Source organism: Vanessa tameamea, chromosome 23 (genome assembly GCF_037043105.1).
Source record: "Vanessa tameamea isolate UH-Manoa-2023 chromosome 23, ilVanTame1 primary haplotype, whole genome shotgun sequence".
Classification (NCBI taxonomy): Eukaryota; Metazoa; Arthropoda; class Insecta; order Lepidoptera; family Nymphalidae; genus Vanessa; species Vanessa tameamea.
In genome coordinates, this window is record NC_087331.1 from 1,331,642 (window position 1) to 1,350,117 (window position 18,476).

Sequence of the window (18,476 nt, forward strand, 5' to 3'; positions counted from 1 at the left end):
CTATTTAATTTAAAAATTAATATAAATATACCTTACGTTATTTTCCGTGGCGTACGTCTTATATATTTTTATTATATATTGATATATAAATATAATTAATTTTATTTAAAATCTGAGCCGAGGTAGTTTATATAGAACGCGTATATATAAACCAATAATTGCCGTTATAAACAAGATAAGCATCAATTTTGATATATTTAATCTGTGTTTATTCATCTCGTTTATTTGTAAGGGCTACATGGTAAGGAATCCTGCGTGTATCTTATTTCAATGAAATTATGCCACATGTGTATCTACCAACTCGCATTGGAGCAGCGTGAGACAAAATGGTCAAAACCTTCTTCTCATAAACCTCTTGCCTTAGCCCAGCAGGACAGTTATAAATAAAATAAATAAATAAAAGTAAATTTATTGACATGAAAAGTTAACATAGTCAGAAAACATCCAGTGGTCCCGCACTAGGGAAGCCCGTCTTGCGGGTACCAACTACCGGTTACAATTTCGTATGTTTAAACAAGAGCTCGGACGATATACGATCCCATAAAGAATTGCATAATAATATTTCGTTATATAAAATACAGTAATATATATGAAAAATAGAATAGTTTGTAATACCTAAAAAACAAAAGCAAAAGTAAGTTATATGTAATTACTTTACTTTACTAATTTTAAATGCCTCGTAGTATATAAGATTATTCCAAATCCTATTTACTGATTAAACGCGACAAAATTCTTATATTTTGCTAACTAGCAGGAAGCTAGAAGAAGATAGAATGTGTTAGGTAACCTAATTACGCGTCTACATCGTAAGCTATTTTTAATAAAAATATAATTGTAAATTACATCCAAATCCTTCCAGCCGCTTATGCGTAATTGTAGAACAAACATCCACATATGCAAACTATTATATTTTTACTAGTAGTAGGTAAATATACTTAAATAATTTTTTTACGAAACCAAATTGTGTTAATTTGAATTTATTTTTAAAGTGTATCTGAAACCTGTAAACGTTGGCTAAATCCTATCAAATAATAATGAACAATATCAAATTTTAATCCCCCCCCCATCCACCATAACAATCAAGTAAGTTGCTCGGGGGACTTGTCCGAATTTGAAACCTCAACCATCCAGCTGCAACCACTGATCCATCTCGGAACCACATTTAAGGTTACATTATAAAATATCTAAATAACCATTTAAAAAAGTTCTTAATATTTAACGTTCAATGATAATAAAACTACTTAAAATACACTCGACTTCATGTAATATTTCATCACGTTTCTATTGAAAGTCGAACAACTTTAAGTCTTTGTACTCGATAGTTGTAAACAATTTTAAAGTGATATTCGACATACGAGGTGTAAACTTTGCTTTTAGCGAGTTGAAAGAACCATTGATTAATTGTGAAACTAGCTATTATATGGCTGTCTTATAGTTTATGCAATGTTATTTAGGTAGGTATTTAGTTAATAGATTGGGGAAGGGGAACATTGACCAGGATTGGTGGCCTGCTGAGTTGGGTCTACTGTCAGGACGTCACGGTAGTATGCGCAAGCGATCTCATGACGTCTCCCGAAAAGACGGAGTGGATACCGCTCATTTTGACACCTATCATGGGGGAACGCGTAATGCGATTAACCAACGAAAAAAAAAGGGGGGAACATTGACCTTATGGTACGGCACAAATGCCCATAGACATTTACGTCGTAAAAAAAATAATAATCAGTCCTTACACCGCGAATTCACTACTGACCTTGGTAACTGTCAGTTATGTCCCTTGTGTCTGTAGTTACACTGATTCACGGATAATTTAAGCTGCAACACAATAATACTAAGTATTGCTGCTTGTCTCTCGAATGTATGATGAGTATCTAATGTACCTATGAGTTAATTTGTTTTTTTTTTTTTACTTTATAAAATTAATCATTGTTAAAAATGTGTTAGATAATCTGCCATATTAATAACCACTTCACATGGGATGGTGGATCAAATCAAATAAGAATATACTTTATTCAAGTAACGTTAAACTTGTAAACTTTTACAAGCACGTTTTAATTGTCAATTTACAGATTTGTATATATGTATATTAAACGTAAACGTACCACCGGTTCGCAATACAGATTCTAACAAGAGAAGCTGAATAGAAGAAGGGGCATAAAACTTAGTAGTTACTATTTTTATATTAGTAATATTAAATATACAAAATTTCGTCAATTAAATACAATTAATTTTTTATAACATATCCTGCCTTCTAGTCAACTAATTCTAGTACTAGCTCCAATGATTATCATTGATTCATAATAATACTTCTACTTAACAAGATGGGGTGGTTGCCCAACTGTGGGGCATTATTGACCACTGATGATACACAATTATAAGTTCATTTTTTTTTAATACTGAATTAAAATAATTATTACAAATTATTCTATGTTCTTGACTAGTTTTAGTAGACTATTTTTTTTTAAAATAAATATGAATTATTGCGTAATAAATTAAACCTCTTTGCGGACTTAAACCACTTAATATAATTGTGATAGAAATTTAACGAATTGTTCTGCGTGAGCCCGTGAATAATTCTGGCCCAAAAAAATAAGACATATTTTTTTTATACATTCAATATGAATCTGTAATGAATGTAGACCCTTATTGCCTAAGTTAGTGCTGGAACTTTTTAAATAAAAACTATGTTTAATTAGATTGATCCAGTTAATACATCGTAGGTTTATTAATGAATATTCGCAAAGAACTAGGGTGTTATTCACTTTCTATTTTAATAACATCCCAGACACTGTAAACTTCGCCGTAGAATATTACGACTGGGCTGAGAGTGTTTATCTTGTACATATACGAGCCATAAGTTAAACTTAATAACATTTTTTATTTTAAGAAAAAACATGACCCAGATTATTCGTGTCGCTCAAGCTTTCAAACGCAGTTTAATTAGAAAACGCACTGTCAATACTAATTTTATTTTATTCATTTATTGAAATAGTTACACCATCACCTTATCACTAAACATTTAAAGTGAACATATGACGAGGTAACATTCAAAGTGATACGACTTTAAAGGTGTAAACAACGTTGGGCTAATAATACTAAACTAATATTGTAAATGCGAAAGTAACTGTCCCTTACGCTTTAACCATTAAGCCACTGAACCGAATGTGTGTTGGTATAAACCAAGCTTGAACTTCAAGGAAGGATGTCTTTTTTTATGATATCGGTAGGCGGACGAGCAAATAGGTCACCTGATGGTAAGTGGTCACCACCGGCCATAGACAATGGCGCTGTAAGAAATATTAACAATTCCTTACATCACCAATGCGCCAACAACCTCGGTAACTAAGATGTCATGTCCCTTGTGCCTGGCTCACTCATCCTTCAAACCGGAACACAACAATACTGAGCACTGCTTTTTGGCGGTAGAATATCTGATGAATGGGTGGTACCTAACCATACGGGCTTGCACAAAGCCCTACCACCAAGTAGTCTACCCCAAAAACGCGAGTAAAGCCGGTAGCGACAACTAGTTTTTTAAAGATATATAAATAAACATATGTTTCTCGACGTATAATAAACATATGTTTCTCGAATAAAACTACCAATTAATGAAATTATTCGATAAGTTATATTGTAAATTCATAGTATAGCATATTATTGTTTTCTTAAATACAAGAGCTTACATACGAACATGCTTGGTGGTAGGACTATGTGCAAGCCCAACTAGGCAGGTACCACCCATTCATCATATATTCTACCACTAGAACGCTATAGCTCAAGGGGTCAGAATTGAACCTGCAACTTTTTTCATCGCAAAGTGGCCCGTAATCCATTGAGCTATTAACGCTTTAAACGCAATTACAGCACAGGAGACATAACTACCTAGTTCCAAATGTCTGTGAAGCATGATATAAAGAATGGTTAGAATTTCTTACCACACCAGTGTTTATGGGCAGTGGTGCCCACTTACCATCCCGTAGCCATTTGCTCGTCCACCTACCTATACAAAAAAAAATCAAGAAAGAAGTAAGTATACAAAAACAGCTTGTTAATGTCAATGTTCAATACGGCTCTCCTCGTATTTACTGACGGCAATTAAAAACACATAAATGAGATTCAAATACGTCATAGATCAAATTATAAATTTATGTAAAACAGTATAGTTTAGCGGAACGAGATTGCAAGTAGGTCACTCGCAGAACATTTAATTAGTATGCACATACAGTTACATTTATGTAAATATATTACATTTATGTAATTTCGGAAACTATAGGTAACAAGAGTTATCAATATGCTAATTTATATAACAATTTGATACTAAATAAAACAAGTATGTAACTTTGATAAGATCGATTACACTTTTTATTTTCGTTTAAGATATCAGACTGACTAACCTATTTAGGGTTACCTGATGTTAAATGGTCACCATTTATGGACATATTAACTATAAATATTAACTGTATGTACATATATGTCACAGCACAGTCACAGCCTGTAAATTTCCCACTGCTGGACAAAGGCCTCCTCTCCCTTAGTGGAGGTTTGGAGCATATTCAACCACGGCGGGTTGGTCGAACACATAAGGCCGAATTTCTTTGAAATTAGACACATGCAGGTTTCTTCACGGTGTTTTCCTTCTCCACCGAGCATGAGATGAATTATAAAATCCTGTGCAACATGCAAATTCAATGGTGCCCGCCTGGGTTTGCACCCGCAAACATCAGTAGATAACGCAAATATTTCTCCAGTAATGTACAAGTTTTCCCATTTTATGACATTCGATTATTTCTTCTTGTGCGTTTTCCGACTATTAATAAGGCGGCGCCATCTTGTTCAAGAATTTTTCATTTATTTTATCACTGTTAAGTCACAGTATTAGTTAATCTTAGCAAGGATTTGTTTTGATAACATCGGTAGGCGGACGGATGAATGGGCCTCCTGATGTTAAGTGGTTACCAACGATAGACATTTGCTCTGTAAGTTTTTAAAACGTTCCTTATATCGCCAATGCACCACCAAACTTGGGAGATTGTAATTACACTGACTCAGTTATCCTTCAAACTGAAAAACAGCAAACCATATTGCTTTGTGTGTGTATGTGAGTATGTATATCAGTCTGTTTATTGTTTCGTCGTCTGTAATTACATTTTTTTAAATTTTTACTTCAATCCTTTAACCATATTTATCGCCTTTAAATTATTTTTGTTTAATTGTTCATGAATGCCTATATACTGTATGCATATCAACGTGCTGATTAACTAACAAAATTGCCCTCGAAAGTATACATGTTGTTTCGGAATATTACTTATATTGCGTTGTTTCTCTGAACATCTTGGAATATTTTGCTCCACTTTAAATGTGACATGGTTCCACATAACACGAGATTATAGTACATGGAAAATTATGTCAACGTATCCAACGAGAAAATTGTTAGACCAAGAGCTTTAATAGCGCACGTTGTTAAACCTAACGTCTAATATTAAAACTAGGAGAATTTGTTAGTCTAAAAAATAATTTAGAACACGTTTTATATAAATATATATTGTATAGGCGCCAAAATAATCACTTAAAGTTAAAAACATAATGGTGTTTTGGTTTAGTATCTGAAACTTTTTATAAGAACCTAGATAAAAAAATCTTGTACATATTTTCCGATCAACTTAAGACTGTCTTGGGAGATAATGATTATTCACAATGATTTTTTCCTTTGCATTTATTTTTAAATTCAACGATTTACTGGCAACACTACAGAGTAAACTATAAAAGAGTCCCTAAGTACTTTTAAATCTTCCTCTTACAAGATAAAATTTAACGTACTACCAGATTGTATCGAAATGCAGATACGACGATTTTCAGTTTTCGAAAGTTACTAGCAATAAATATTTTATATGAATAATACATTAATTGTTTCTGTGTTCTATAATGCTAAAAGGACCAAAGTACATTTTTAAGTTAAACGTAAAACAGATATTATTCTTTCCGAACCTCCTTTAAAAAATATATACATACATGTAGAATAAAACTATAAAATGAATCAATAGTTAGCTTATTAGCGATAAGACCGCCTTTGTTCATGTACCCAGGCCTTATTTATAATTGTTTTTTCAAAGTCGTGTACAATAAGGACTATTTATATCGTACTGTAAAACAACAATAGCATTTATTGTTACTAATATGTATATATTTTGCGATTAGCCAACAGCGTATGACAATTTATATACAAATTTAAAATTTATAAAATCTGCGCAAAACTCTTTTAAAGGCAAATCCAGCATTGTTATAAAATAAGCATAGGTAAAGTTGATTTAATTTAACATATATAAATAACTTTAAGATATTGCATAATTATATTTAAAGGTTATTAAAAACAGATAAACAAAACAACAAAAAAATTACGAGATGTGTTGCGGGTCACCTGATTGGAACGAATTTGCCTATATATTATAAAATTAATAGATACAATTAAAATTCCCATGTGAATTAAAATAATAACAAAAATTAAATTTTAATAATGTTATATAAACCGCATCTAACAGAAAGAGACAGAGAGTAAGCTAGAAAGAGAAAGATTGTTCGGATGAAGACGGCATGAAGTTTTTGCCTTACGTGACAGTTAACTCTAGTGTAAGACGCGTCAAAGAACATCGTTCCAAAAACATAACGGTGGTCTAGAGGCTTACAGAGTGACAACAATATGTTAAAAACACGTATGTTATATCAAAATCAAATGTTCTCTATTCGAATAGGCTTAGCACGTTTGAATCGCCATGTTACAGTTTTGAAGTAAACGTAAAGTTACCACCGGAAAAGAGATTCAACCGAGAAGAACCGGCAAGTAACTCAGTAGTTACTTATTTTCACCACTTAAATTACGGAGTACATGAATAAAATACAATTCTGCTTGGAAATCAACAAACACTAAGTCCATCCTTTAATATGCCTTATTTATCTTATTTTTTATAGGTGATTTAATTTTTCCATTACAACCCAAAATTCTTCATTGCTTCTAGTCTAATTACCAAAAGAAGGCTTATAAATATCGGCCCTTTTAGTACCAAGCCACAGCGGAATTTTATAAGGTCGTCCTATCGAGCACCATCAACCAAAATCACGGCTAACACTAAAAAATCTTACCCATATAATAAAATATACGAGCAAACTCACACGAACCCGCAGTTAAATTCACGATGGGATAAGCACGACTAACTCGCTCATTTACGGAACCTTCGCTCTAAGTGGAACATTAGTGGGATGTTACTATAGCTCTAACTTACAGCGTCGCTCGATTGCGTTTTGTTTTAGCCCGTATATTTATACCTACGAAGTTAAAGAGACTAATAAAAATATATTATTTATTTATACTAAGAAGACGGTATGACACTGATATCACGGTATGATACTCTTAAACTTTTTTTTTTTTTATCTTTAGTAGGTAGGTAGGGTTGCCTGATAGTGTAAGACATATTATGCATTCCTTGAAAGGTCAATGCCTAACCATAAATTAAGCGTGTTCCGGTTTGAAGGGTGAGTCAGCCAGTGCAACTACAGGCACAGGGTAATAACAAATTGGTCCCCAAGTTTATATGAGAATTATTAATACTTCTAGTATCAACGTCTATAAGCAGTGATGATCATTATCCATCAGCTGGACCATTTTCCAGCCCAGGACATAAAAAAATGTACTTAAATGAAACCGAAGTACAAATAAACCTTAAATAAGACTTCTTACAATTGTGACGTCATCGATCCAAAGCATTGTTTAATATTCACCCTTGAAACTTTATAAGAGAAAAAAAAATTCGTCAAACGAAATTCGAGAATATCTCGTTGAAAAAACAAAGCATGCTCCAATCAGATTTAAAAGCGTCAGCAGTCAATAAGAAACGGCAAATAACAATTCTTATTGTCATTCAGTGTAGCACCCACTTTATGTAAACGTTGGCTTATATAGCCGGTCGACTTTTATTAGTTTGTTGAATGAAATTTACTTGAATAAATGTTCTAGACGGACTAAAATGTGGAATCGCCGCAACTGCCCAGAGAAAATTGAATCTTTTTTAAATATATATAAAATTGATTTTCTGATGAAGCATAATATTAACATATTTCGAACCAATTTTATCATTTACTTCACAAATGATTTCAGGCATAAAATATATAACGTCGACAATGCCGAAAAAGTATTCAGTGGTCATTATTAAATTTAAAATAAATATTTACAATTATCGCTTAAAAATTTAATACTTTTAAAAACATAATGCTAAAATAAATTCGACATTATTAAAACTGTTTTCATAGAAACTCAACCTAAAAACGAAGTCTCGTCTGAAGGAAAATTCGGAATGTCGATTAAATTCATAAATGGTACGTTTGTCCTGTTCGCTTTTATAAACTCAGAAATATCGAAGGAAAACGTTTTCAATCTAATATCAAATTCAAACATTATACAATAAAATAAAATATCTTAAATTTAAAAAATCTAATAATAAATTTATGAATTTCTCAATTTTTTAATGAGTTACTTGAGAAATATTTAAATATCGAAAAAGGTAATTTGAAAAAAGAATCAATTTATATGAGGTCGGAAAATGTAACAGCATTTTAGCTTTTCCTCAATCGGAGGAGGAAATATTGTTGTATAAACTAGATAATGTATGATTTAATACGACTGTGTATGTTCCATTGAGGGTGGCATGATCATATTTGATCAAACCCTCTATAATAAAGTAAGATTAAAAAAAAATCTACAGAAAACGCTCTAAGCGAATATGTCATGTTCCTTTTTTGAAACCTAAAAGTGGTCACTGAGACTTATACGTAAAAAGATATAATGTCGTAGACTTTTCTGTAGACATTTTCAAGCCCTACAATGTCGTACTAAATTCCTTTGATGTGGTTCTTATAATTTAGTCAGCGTTCGCACTATTAGGAACCTGAAAGCATAATTAAGCGTCTTGACTATGTGATGGTAAAAACCGCATTGAATCAGACAGACGCGAAAAAACACTATTACTTAAGAACAAAATATATACATACAAATTTACAAAAAACATTAAATATACTAAACATATAAAATATAACGTTAATATAAAAAAAACATTTAAGTTGTGGTACAAATTCAGACTACCGTGAGCCATTTAACTGTAAGTGGTGACTACTATACTTTGTCTGACCCATAAACAGAAGCATTCTTATGTGTAACCAAATTACTTGGTGGTAGGGCTTTGTGCAACCCTGTCTCTCCTACTCATCACATAATCTAACGTCAAACAGGAATACTCAGTATTGTTGTGTTCCGGCTTGAACGGGGTTTGAATGTAACTACAGGCACAAGGGACATTACATCTTAGTTCTCAAGGTTGGTGGTGATGTTTTAAGGAATGGCTTTTTCTTAATTGGCTATTATCTTACACATCTGATGTCTATGGGCGATGGTGACCACTTACCATCAGATGAATGCAATATTTTATGATGATCGGTAATAAACTAATTTTAAAACAATCACATTTAAAAATAAAAGTAATGATTACGCTACATATATTTCAATGAAAAAATTATGATTTTATTAAATTTGAAATCTTGGTTTACTTAAAACAATACATAACAGTATTTAAATTATGGTTTTTGTTTCAGCCCTGTCGTGGAAACATATCTCTCCTAGAAGAGGATATCTGGAGGGAACAGCAATGTAGCGCTCACGACAACACCCCATACGGAGGGGAGCTCTTCCACTGGACGGCTCACAGAGACGATGACGAACCATGCGCTTTAACTTGCCGTGGAACTCCACAACACTCTGGACAAAACCCCGAACCGGTAACCGATGATTTCTATAAAAGATAATTTACATAAGTCTTTTTGTCACAGGGATGACGTATATGTTACATGGAAAGTATACATTTTTAATTAGTAGATTTTAATATTATTTATTAAGATGATAACGTCGAAACGTGCATCACATGCGTTCCGAATTTGTACTGTAAATGATTTGTTAGTATTTAATACTCTATCTAGATTTACTTATGTTTACAAAGTAAGTAAAGGCAATCGTATGTACACAGTATATTTAACTCTATACTGATTTCAATACAATATATGAAATAGATAGACAAACGGACCATTCGAAAAGATCAACTCCGTGGTAGATATTGGCGCTGTAAGAAATGTGCTCCATCCTCAAGATGCCAACTACCTTAGGAACTGAAATTTTATGTCCTTAATACATATGGACACTGCCCCCCCCCCTTAATTTTCAGACCAGGACACAACACTAAGTATAACTGCTTAGCAGTAGAATATTTAATGAGATGGTGGTACTTACCTAGGTTTGCACAAAGTCCTATTGTCATCAAGTAAACATAAATATTCTCACGAATAATATCAAGAAAATTATAAAGTTGCATGTTTCCTATTTCTCCGAAATAATGCTTATATTCTTCTTAAATTTTATGCATTAATAATGGAAAATATCCAAGTCCAGTTGGAAGATAAGAGTGACGCAAGGCTGAATTCTTGAAAATATACATAGAAACTTTATGAAAGAAATCTTGCTATTGTTGCAGCAATACTTTTAAAAGCATTTAGTTTTTAAATGTTTACGAAAATCGTCTTAAAAATTTTACTCAAGTTGTATGTAGTTGTACAATATAATATAAAATAACCGTGATGGTACAGTCTGTAGAACACAAGGATCTTATCGAATGATTGCAGGTTCGAAGGCAGGCGACACGGAATTTCTATGTACTTTTATAGCTTAAATTCAGCCATTTGTTCCTACTAAACCACATTTTATTATCATGAATAGATACGAATGGTAAATGGCACATTGTGCCACCAATGTGCCACTCTTACTTACCTTAGGAACTAAGATGTTATGTCCCTTGTCCTGTAGTTACACTGGATAATTTTCTCTTAAAACAAGAACACAACAATACCCTACCTACCACCAAGTAAATTTAAGTAGGGTAAGTTGAATTAGTTGCAAATATTTTCCTCAGGTGGAAGTTTTTGTGAAAACTAATAAGAATGCCTATACGGTTTAATTGGGTTTTTTTTATTACGATTACATATTGTGTTAATTAAAAGATTCAGTACAAAGAAACGAACTATGACAAAAAGAATATCAGTCTCGATTCCGTAGCTAATTAGGTAAATTTCCGAGAGAATTCATCTCGTTGAATTCGTTTTTTATTGAAATATTTATATAAACTGTCAAGTCAACTGCGGTTGTTTCAATATTTACAATTACTAACATTCCTTTGACGTTATTAAACGCTGAAGTATTCCAGATGTCTGAGTGGAGTGTTCTGATTCGATAAAAGTTGTACCATTAAATTGGTTACTAAGTTTTATTGAAATTAAATTAAATATTTGTTTATTTCATACTTCATTGCATAAAATCAAAAGGCATTTAGGTGTAATTATATAAAAGCCGAACTTAACATTTAAATTTGTCCGCACCGGTTTAATTAAACACGAAAGTAAATTTATATTTATAGAAATAACTTGCTCGTACGTTAACATCATCATCATCATCCTCCTGCCCTTATCCCAATTTTACTTGGGGTCGGCGCAGCATGTCTTCTTCTTCCAAATTTCTCTGTCGGACGTCATCTCACAAGTAACATTCTTTCTAACCATATTGTCTTTCAGACAATCCATCCATAATTTTTTTGGTCGTCTCCTACCTCTATATCCATCCACATCCATTCTCAAAACCTTTCTCACGACATGGTCCTCATTCCTCCGCATAACATGCCCATACCATGACAGCCGGTTTCTACATAGCTTCTCGGTTACCGGTGCCACTTCCTCTTATGTACTCATTCCTTACTCTATCCATTCGCGTAGCACCACCATTGCTTGTACGTTAACATTGTAAATAAATATGAGAAAAGGTGTATTTTTCCTATTTACTTACATTGCACTCGGTGCGTATTATTGGTGACACCTGTAAACGTTGCTGATGCGATGTTAAATTTTGGGTCTTCTTCTTTCAAATTTCAAATCAGCGATGACAGAAAGAGAGAAAAATTTAATTTTTAACCAAGCACCTGTTTTGTTTCTGTTCACTCACGAATGCCTTTTAAATTTAAGTTAAATAATTACATTAACAGCCTGTATATTTTCTAATGCTGGGCTAAGGCCTAATGCTGGGCTAAGGCCTCCTCTCCCTTTGAGGAGAAGGTTTGGACCATATTTCACTACGCTGCTCCAATGCAGATTGGTGGATACACATGTGGCAGAATTTCGTTAAAATTAGACACATGCAGGTTTCCTCGCGATGTTATCCTTCACCGCCGAGTACGAGATGAGTTATAAACACAAATTAAGCACATGAAAATACAGTGGTGCTTCCCAGGGTTTAACCCGCAATCATTACTGAGCCATCTCGGCTTTAATTTAAATAATTATTGGAGTGCATTAGTCTGAGTGACACTCGTGCTTAAAATATGTCATAAGCATAGACAGCAAAAAAATACAAATTAGATTATACTAGTTTTTATTCGCGGTTCCGCCCGTGTGTGATAAGGAAAGAAGACGGACTATAATATATGTCTGAATCAAATATAATTCAGATACGTTCAGCCGTTCTAAAGTGATTGAGTAAAAAACATCTATCAAAACACTCCGATTTATAGGTAAGGTAATTGAAAAATATCCAGATGTACTAAATTTGCAATTTTTTTCAGACGGTGTCTTTAGATGAAGAAGATAGGGTCGTCGTAGCGGTTCTAGCAGCACGGGTATCTGATGGTACTCGGTGCAGACCGGGCAGCCTGGACATGTGCATCGATGGGAGATGCCAGGTAATACTATTATATTAACATATCAAATTTTAAAGCACCTAACGTATTACTTGGTATTAAGAATACTTAATGAAATATGAACTCTTTTGTCAAAGTCGTAAGTCATACAGGGGAGGCTAGGAGGATCTGGCTGTCGAATAATATCGTAGCTCAAAAACTTCCGCCTAGAGCTCAGAGCTGTGGTCTTAAAAGTTCAAATAGTACAATGATCGCCTAAATTATTTAGGAGGACTGCACATCTCTACAAAAATGTCGCTGTTTTTTTCGTTCACTTCACACAAAACCGCGGAGTATTTTGTCTTTTTTATGATATAGGTAGGCGGACAGGCAAATGAGCCACTTGTTGGTAAGAGGTCACCACCGCCCAAAGACATTGGAGCTGTAAGAAATATTAAACATTCCTTACATAACCAACATTGGGAACTAAGATGTTATGTCCCTTGTGTCTGTAGTTACACTGTCTTTCCTTCGAACTCTACAATACTAAGAATTGATATTTGACGTTAATATCTGTAATATTAATCTGTATTATTTGATTATTACACAATAATTATACTTTAACATGAAATGAGAATTGTCATTCATAATTTTTATTTAATATAAGATTACAAACATTACGCGTAAGCGCCATCAATGTGGACAAAAAGATTGTCGACTTTCGTGTTTTAATGACCTACTTTCAAACAAACCACCACCAGTAAATAAAAATAACCAATATAATAAAAATAACGTGTTTACGTCATGAATTATGAAATTTAAACTTTATTATAATGACATTTGTTAATGGCCTAAAAATGAATAACAATTAATTAAAAATTCCCAGTCACAAATAAAACAGAATATTTTTTCTTCGTAATTCGTTATTAATATTTTAGTTTACATTGTGTATTCAGGGAGATACAAGTTTTAGGTACCCAGTACTCTATTTCATGTTATTTTGTACCCCTGACAACGTTTATACTAAATTTATTAATGACCAGTAGCAAGGGAGACAAACAAACTTACTTTCCAATTTTAAATCGGTTAGGATTTGAGAAATATTTCTTTATTATTATATATAGAACTCCTTGTTGTATTAAAATATTATTATATCAACAAACGAACGCTTCCAAAATAAAAAATATATACTTTTTCACCCAGAAATAAGCCGAACAATTCTCTTTTATTTACACCCGTATTAATAGGAAGGTCTCGAGTATTTTCCTATTTTCCTTAAAAATTCCGAACGAGCACGCCCTCGTGGTAAAATCACCCTTGTTTACGACAAACGCGCTGTTTACCGAGATATGAGCAAATAAACAATCCTCCTTAGCGTCTTCACATAACTTACCCGATAGGACGTGAATATTTTACACTAAGTTCCTACTGATTACTCATTCACCGCAAGTTTTAAGAGCTTATTAATATTTTAATAAGCAATTTGGTTATTTCGAAAATTAAGGTTCATTTGTACAAATAACAAAAGTTTGTATTGTCAGTTTTAAGTATATTAATTTGGACATAGTTGTTCCTTTTTCAAATATTAATTTCAGAAGGAATCATCATCAACTTCAAATAATCTACTATATAAAGCATATACACATTTAAATCTACAATAGTATGAACGCAGCATACTGGAATAAGCTTCAAACCTTGTTACTTACTTTCCTACACGCATGTTAATCTAAATTGACCTTAAAATAAACAATTTACGCATCAAGTTCTAAATTTGTTGCTTCCAAAATAGCTAATATCAGATAAAATCAAACGAATAAAAGTTTCGACTAAATGAGCTAAGCTTGTATCTTAGCCGATAATACCAGGATGAATACTTTCCTATAAAACCCTTCTCCATGACACAGTCTACGTGTGTCCTGAATTTCTTAGATTACTCGACGAGCGAATACGTGATTCGGTAACAAAATAAACACTTTCATATAAGACACTTATTTTCTTGTAAGTCTTTTGAAGATCCGTCTTTGTGGGTACCGACCACTTAAGCCATTTATGGTTGTAAGAAATAATATTTATACAGATAAGAATTAACTAAATTCCAAGAACATAGGACTTAAAATTTTACAAGGAGCTCTATCTATTTATTACTTATACAGATTTGAATTCAATTTTATGTCTTTGCCTTTATATAATATTTATACCCAGCCTATCTTAGTCTTTGACAGAACCACGACCAAAGACTGACTGACAATTCAAGGCTCTTGCTTTGAAGTGTAACACTGCCAAATTTCTGACTCTGTATATACTTCTTTACAGAATAACCTAATAATTCCTAATGACCAGACCTGAATACTGAGTCCACGACCTTGAGATCTGCAGGTAGCTAATAGATTAACATTGTAATTATTACACGTTTTATACTCTCCTCAGTCATGGTCATCGTTTAAATGGTGTGGAAGTTAAAAGCTGCAGCGCCATTCAGCAACAAATTACAACAAAATGGTCGATGTATAAAAACTATGTCCTTGGCCTATTTATTTTCATCCCTCTAGGCCCATAAGGCCTGGACTTTCCTGGTCTAAACGGAATGACTAGGTATATGCAACCTGCTTGGATACGCCCGGGTAAGGATGATAACCTCGAGGTCCTTACCCATCTTGACATAGTACGAAGATCCCACGGCTACCTTCTCCATTAAAAAGATATTTAATTATTTATACGTACATATATTATATATATGTATGTTATCTTTATAAGACATAGCTCTGACTTGGTGGTAGGGGTTTGTGCAAGCCCGTCTGGGTAGGTACCACCCACTCATCAGATATTCAACCGCCAAATAATAGTACTCTGTATTGTTGTGTTCCGGTTAGAAGGGTGAGTGAGCCAGTGTAATCACAGGCACAAGGGACATAACATCTTAGTTCCCAAGGTTGGTGGCGCACAGGTGATGTAAGGAATGGTTAATATTTCTTACAGCGCCTTTGTCTATGGGCGGTGGTGACCACTTACCATCAGGTGGGCCATATGCCACCAACCAATGACTTAAAAAAAGAAAGTAAAAAGACAATATCACAAGTATTATTTAAGTGTCAAGCTAGTTTTAGCTACAATAATAAATCACATATTATAATAGAAATTATGAATATACTCGGTTATCGTAACTAAAATTTTAATTAAGTTAACGAGGTTAATTCAATTATTACCTGAGTTACTGCTCCACTAAAACTTATTAAAATAATTAAAACGTGGAATAGTCGTAAAAAGTTTATTTATTAATTTATTAAATTTGAGCGTTAAACTTATTATTGGATTCAGCGAACATTCGTTTTAAAGTCGCTGTTGCCATAATTTGAGTAAAGCTGTTTTTCTGGCATAGTGGGTACCGTCATAAATTAATATAAAACTTTAAAATGTCTGACTGACATACAACGCAGTGAGCACTAAGGAACGATTTTGAAATGAATGGGGGATGAAAGTTTGTATGGAAATTCGTCATTTCATATGTTATAAATATCAATTGTGGGTGAAATTAGGATGAAAGTTCGTATCGAAGTTTTCCATTTTTGAAAATTAGAAAAATGAAATTTAGTTTTTATATTTATACTTATGAACAAAAGACAATTGTTATATCTGTATTTTAAATCCCTTAAAAGGATTAAATTGGTGTTGAAGTGATGTGTAGGAATGAGTCATTTTTTAAATTCAAATTATGTTGATTGGTACGTAATGTAAAACCTACATTTAAAATATATTATTATTTTGATGGTAGGTTATTTTATGTGCTATATTTTGATAGGACATATTTTTATAACATATGTAGATGGATAGCATAGCAAAGCAACTGGGCCTTCTGATGGTAAGTAGTCACCACTGCACAAAGAAATTGGCGTCGTTTAGAAAAAAAAAAACATTCCTTACATCGCCAATGCGACCAACTTTGGGAACTCTGATATTATGTCCCTTGTCCCTGTAATTACACTGACTCACTCACCCTTCAACCCGGAAAACAATAACGCTGTATTGCTGCTTGGTGGTAGAACAAATGATGTGTATATACAACCAAGTAGGCTTTACCAAGTAGGTTTTGCCATACGTATTTCATTTATATATTTTAGATAGTGCCATTTTTTATCATTATATATTTTTTTTACAAATTAGGTAATTCTATTGCCGTTGGTTGTTTACCTTTTTAAAGTTTCATTTATGATTTGGAGTTTCATTTATTATGAATAAAATTATTATTAACCATAATTATAGTTACTACGCTAAATCATTATCTAACAATTAATTTAAATAACATAAAACGCTTTAAAGTAGTTTGGAAAACAATCCTCCCGGGGGTAACCCAAGGTATTATAAATTTAGTTTTTACCTCGAAATTAATTGTTTAAATATAAATGGAGTAGAATATTCAATGAGTGTTTGAAATAATGTCAATTTTTTATTTTATTTTAACCGAGATGAACTAGTGGTTACAAAGCGTGCATCTTAACCGATGACTGCAGTCGAACACAATTAATTCCCATGTGCGGCGGTGACGGTGAAGGAAAACATCGTGAGATCCTTCATGTGTCTAATTTCAATGAAATTCTGCCACATGTGTATCGACCAGTCGAGTTGGAGTAATGTGGTGGTTAGTGCCAAACCTTATCAAAGGAAGAGGAGGCCTTACCACGGTAGTGGGACAGTGGTATACAGGCTGTTATAAATCGTATACATTAATTATGATCAAAATTCAATACTTAATTTCAATATCTATTATGATTGTTTATTTTAAATTAAAGTTAATTTATAAAATATTTCTTATGGATTTTCATTAAAAAAATAAATACCAATTTCATGACAATATTTGCAGTTCTGGGTAGTTAATATATTACATTTTTATATTTAAAATGTCGAAAAAACGTTCATATATTTTTTTATGATATATAATACTTACTTCTCCGAAATAATTCTACGAACGAAATGAAAACGAAACATTTTCATTTATTTTTTGTTTACTAGCGATTTATATATATATAATATCAAATTAAAATATGTACAGAGTGATGCAAAATCATTTCAAAAGTAAACACGACTTACTTGATACAAATTGGTTTAAACATATAATTATAATTTAGCTGTAAAAAGACAACAACTGTTAACATCCGAAATAAACTTAAGACCTTTTGAAGTGAATAATGAAAGTGGAACTGTTTAACTTAATAATAAAGCCTTCAGCTTCTAAAACATTATAAGACCTCAAAATAAAATAATGATAATCAAGAACTACACCACACTATTTAACTTAATGCAATATAGACAGATTTCTTTTTTATAGTCATTATATCATTATGTTGAATAGATAGATAGAAGATGAGTCTATCTATCTATCTATTGAACAGGTAAGGAAACAAAATGTCCTTGTATATTTATTGAAGCCACAAGACACAACAATCTTGAACAAATGTTAATATAATTATGTCGTTTTCCTTATAAGCTAAATTTGGATGAGATTCTTTCGATCTGTCATAACTTTCAGATAAAAATAAATCGTCTTGCTAATGTATTATTGTATAATTATTATATACAACATAACATTAACAGCCTGTAAATTTCTCACTGCTGGGCTAAGGTCTCCTCTCCCTTTGAGGAGATTGTTAGGAGCATACTCCACCACGCTGCTCCAAAGTTGATACACAAGTGGCAGGACTTCGTCCGACATGTACTGGTTCCTCGCAATATTTTCCA

The 18,476-nt window shown here is 32.7% G+C and overlaps 1 protein-coding gene across 10 annotated transcripts in view; it reads left to right on the plus strand.

Moving 5' to 3' along the window:
* LOC113397709 (protein madd-4) overlaps window positions 1–18,476 on the plus strand; it is a 165,293-nt gene that overhangs the window by 60,754 nt on the left and 86,063 nt on the right. For all 10 annotated transcript variants that reach the window (XM_064218553.1, XM_064218556.1, XM_064218558.1 and 7 more), the window contains exons 4-5: window positions 9,634–9,816; window positions 12,693–12,809. In XM_064218553.1, coding sequence (XP_064074623.1) covers window positions 9,634–9,816; window positions 12,693–12,809 — 300 coding nt within the window. The remainder of the gene's footprint in view (window positions 1–9,633; window positions 9,817–12,692; window positions 12,810–18,476) is intronic.